The 4045-nt window shown below is 39.2% G+C and overlaps 2 protein-coding genes across 4 annotated transcripts in view; one reads left to right on the top strand and one right to left on the bottom strand.

Annotated features, from left to right (window-relative positions):
- Nucleotides 1-838, bottom strand: part of wdr91 (WD repeat domain 91) — a 24633-nt gene extending 23795 nt beyond the window's left edge. For all 3 annotated transcript variants that reach the window (XM_015403181.1, XM_015403182.1, XM_015403180.1), the window contains exon 1: nt 700-838. The gene's annotated coding sequence lies outside the window, so the exon portion shown is untranslated. The remainder of the gene's footprint in view (nt 1-699) is intronic.
- Nucleotides 839-3409: 2571 nt separating this feature from the next.
- LOC107103465 (flagellar WD repeat-containing protein Pf20-like) overlaps nt 3410-4045 on the top strand; it is a 12001-nt gene continuing 11365 nt past the window's right edge. The window contains exon 1 of the mRNA XM_015403185.1: nt 3410-3985. Within this exon, the coding sequence (XP_015258671.1) occupies nt 3410-3985 (576 nt within the window). The remainder of the gene's footprint in view (nt 3986-4045) is intronic.

Genomic DNA, 4045 nt, shown 5'->3' with positions numbered 1-4045 from the left:
GAACCGACAGATAGGACACATGGGTTCTTGGTGGTTCATGAAAGCTTTTCTAGCTGTCATGACATTTGTAAGATAGATTTAGACAAATAACGTTAGTCTAAGTCTATGAAGTCTGAGTCTAAGCTAAACCACATCTTTATTTTAGTACAATGCTACACTGGCAATAACTGCTGCAATGCAGAATGAGCAATAAGTATATATATATATATATATATATATATATATATATATAATTCAATTCTATTCCGTTTATTTTTATAGCTCAAATTCACATCATGTCATCTGAAGGCTCTTTCCAGTTAAAGCAGATCTACAGAGCTTTATTATAGAACATCTATATAAACAGCCATGCAAACAGCCTGTTTAATAACCCTGGATAATAATCCTGCTATAATAATAATCTGTTCTATGGGGACGCCCTTTATATACTCTATATTTCCCATCATGCACCTCTTTCCTCCTTTGTCTCCTTCTTCTTCTCCTTAAATAAACTCAATAATTAATCTTCTGAACCATGAAGCTACCTCCACCTTACTCTCAGCTTTAACATAGATCTTCAGGCTCAGAAGTTCTTCAGTGTTTCTGCTGCAGTTTTTATTCGGACTCTCCTGGAACATCTGGACCGATCAGAGAAACTGCAGCCGGAGCTGGAGGCTCTGAGGCCGGTCAGGAGGAACCAGGTGACCCCGGTGATCTTACCTCCGTCAGCAGCAGCTGCTGGTTCCGCTCAGAAACAGAACAAGTAGAATTTCAGTTCTGAGCTGCTAATCAGAGCAGAAACTGCATCCAGGAACAGAAGAAGAAGAATCCTCTTCCTGCTGTTTCCTTCCGCCTGATCACATGATGCAGTCACGTGACCACCGCGCGCCCCCTGAAAAAGGTTCCCGCAGGTTTTCTTTGGGTTCATCTAGTTGGACTATTTCTATAAACTGATTCATTTCCCGTTGAAACTAATTATTCATCAAACTTTAGAGGAAAATAAAATCAGTTTAATGTTTTTTCTAACATCTAGATACTGATAATCGGATGATTTCATCAGAAAATAATCTGATTAGATTAAGAAAACAGGGCGGTCATGTCTCACCCACTGGGAGTGAGACTCACCCATCAGTGTCTTCACTCTCTCACTCCTTTTCTCCATCTTTTCACGCAAAAGAATGACGGACATTAAAACTAAACTCCATTCCAGTTATTTATATCTACAAATACAATGCTGATAAAAACCCAGTCCGCGTTTTCAACACAACCTTAGTGCTGCTAACATACAGGGAGGAGCCGGGTTCAGATCCGGTCCGTATTTTTCCACCAGCACACCTGTTCACTGAGCCAGATATTAAAATAGCTGCAAATAGGTTACTACCAGGAAGGACATTTGATTTGATTTAATCTGGACTAAGATTATTCACTTTGTAAATTAATGAAGAATTGAGCGCTTTAGTAAATATGAATAAACTATATAGCAGCTGGCTTAAATAATCAATGTGAGAGTTTAGGATCCAACTGTTTATTTTCTCTACATCTACAGCTGTTTTTATTTATTTTATTTTTTTAATCAGTCTTTAATCCTTGTTTACTCTAATTTAGCCTCCTGGTTTAATCTCAGTTTAGTCCATGTTTTGCTCAGTTTATCTCCCGTTTGATTTTTGGACTAATTAAACCAACAGTAAACTAAACTCTTAAAGCTTTCAGGTTTGACTCACAAACCCAAAAGAGATCCACAACAGAAAAGATTGATTGCATTTTATTTTTCAAAAGATCAGCCAAGAAAAGACCAACTGCATCCAGAGAGGATGTGCAGAACAGCTCAGTTACCCTGAAACCACAGAGGAGAAACCAGAGGGATGCATTTAGGTCACAGGTTTAACTTTCTGAAGGACTGGTGGGGAAATCATTTCAATTCACTGATTATTTCAGTTAACTGATTTTTAGATTTTATTCAAGTATAATATGAGAAAAAAGTCAGAATTCTAAGATTAAAGTCAGAATTCTGAGGAAAAAAATATCAGAATCTGATCTGACTTTTTTCTCATATTATACTGAAGTAAAATGTGTTAACTTTCAGAAATGTTTTCAGTGGTCCTAATCCTGCTCCGTACTCTTTTCTAAATTAGATTTAGCTGCTTTTGAAGGAGGATAATCACTGATGTCGTTAAAATGGAAAACTTCCAATCAATCAATCCACATTTTTCTGGATGGATGAAAGTGAAATTGTTTGCATTCTAGGGAGGAATGATTTATTACTGTTGGCATCAGAATCAGCTGTTATTCATCCTTTTTTTTAATATACCGGTACATTAATGTTTAACCGTCCATAAATATAAATATCAGTTTATTTTGGTTCTACTGTGTTCTCAACAAAAGGAAAGCTCATTAAACGTGTTTGAGCTCAATTTTGTAAAAAAACAAACCCTGTTGAAGGCGTTAGTGTGGAGTAACTGTAGGTCCACCCCCCCCCCCATACCCACCAAAGTTACACCCTTTATTTATCTCCATTAAATGTTTAAAAAGTTAATTTCCATCATATCTACCAAAATGAAACCTCTACAGAAATGCTGTCGCATCAGAGAGAGTTTTTATAGAATCTACAGCCTCATAGGTCTGAATTTCCAATAGTAAAAATTAAATAAGATAATTAGGATTTTAATCCTTAGCCTATTACCAATAATCCAGTAATGACTCATTTGTTTCACATTATTTATTTCACTTGAGTTGCATAGAATTATTAATAAACAGTTTAGAGTAATTTCCCTCTGCGATTATTAAAGTCTGATTCTGATTATTCAGTATTTTGTGGGACTAATACTTTTATTTCAATTCTCTAAAAATCACCAGATTATAAAAAATGATGTATGTTGTGTGAAAATGTTCCACATAACTACGGATCACTTCTTTTTATTCAGTAACGTTTGTTTCAGTTAAATCCTCAGAGTCTGACACGGTTTCCTCTCCAACGATTTTAAAATCTCGATCCAAGGTTTGCTGAAAAGTTGGCAGCCCTGAGAAAGTGAAGCAAACATTCGGTTCATTTCTAAAGCTCTGGTTAGATATTTCTATTTTATATGAAAACATATTCTAGTGATGCTAAAGAGTGACATGGGTTACCATGGTTACAGAGTGAAACGCTGCATTAATTAACATTTTTATTAATTTCCTTATAAAACTGAAATGACTGAACCATGAAATCCCAGAGAAATATTCAATTTAGTATTTATGGAGAAAAGGGAGAAAATAGAAGAGAAAACATAGAAGAGAAAACATAGAACTGTTTTTTAGCGTTTGAAATGTTCAGACACTTTAACTGAAATAAACAGTTAATGATAAACTCCTCCTGACGCGTTGCCATGGTGACAGAGTAAGCAATGAACATGTGAAGGTGTTTCCATAGCGATGTGTAAACAAGTAGCAGAAAATGTTGGCAGGAAGAGACAGAGCGAAGGAGGAAGAGGAGAGGAAGGAGGAGAAAGAGGAGGAACCCAGCAGGAACCCGGAGGTTCTGCTCCTAGAGTCCGTGGATGACGCTCTGAGGAACCTCCTATGCAGGCTGGGTCTGAGCCGCGCTGCCAGCAGCTTTGAGGTGGAGTGGTACGGCTCGGCTCGGACCTTCATCCCAGACGCCTGGACCCACAGGCGGCTCCTCCTGGAGGAGCTGGAGGCCGTCAGCAGGGACAGCCGGCTGCACAGGGAGGAGGTGCTGGAGGCGGAGCAGATATTGGTCAGAATGCAGAGCGAGATCCGTTTCTGTCGGCTGCAGCAGCAGAAGGTCTTGGAGCAGAAAAGGAGTCTCCTTAGCGAACGCAGGCAGCTGCAGGAACATCTGGAGAACTCCCAGGAGGCGCTGAGGCAGCTGGAGGAGAAACACCAGGCAGCTCTGAGGAGCAAAGCTCTCCTCGCCTTACAGAGACAGCGAATCCAGAACCTTCCAGAACCGGATCCCATCCAGGAGAAACCCAACGAGAAGCTTCCACCAAAGAGCTTCTGCAGACGGGTGAGAGAGTCTAGATGTTAGAGCCTAGAGGGTAGAGTCTAGATGTTAGAGCCTAGAGGG

This window comes from Cyprinodon variegatus, unplaced genomic scaffold (assembly GCF_000732505.1).
Source record: "Cyprinodon variegatus isolate N-32 unplaced genomic scaffold, C_variegatus-1.0 Scaffold1454, whole genome shotgun sequence".
Classification (NCBI taxonomy): Eukaryota; Metazoa; Chordata; class Actinopteri; order Cyprinodontiformes; family Cyprinodontidae; genus Cyprinodon; species Cyprinodon variegatus.
Note: the sequence above shows the minus strand (reverse complement) of the source record. Positions and strands in the feature narration are given on the sequence as shown.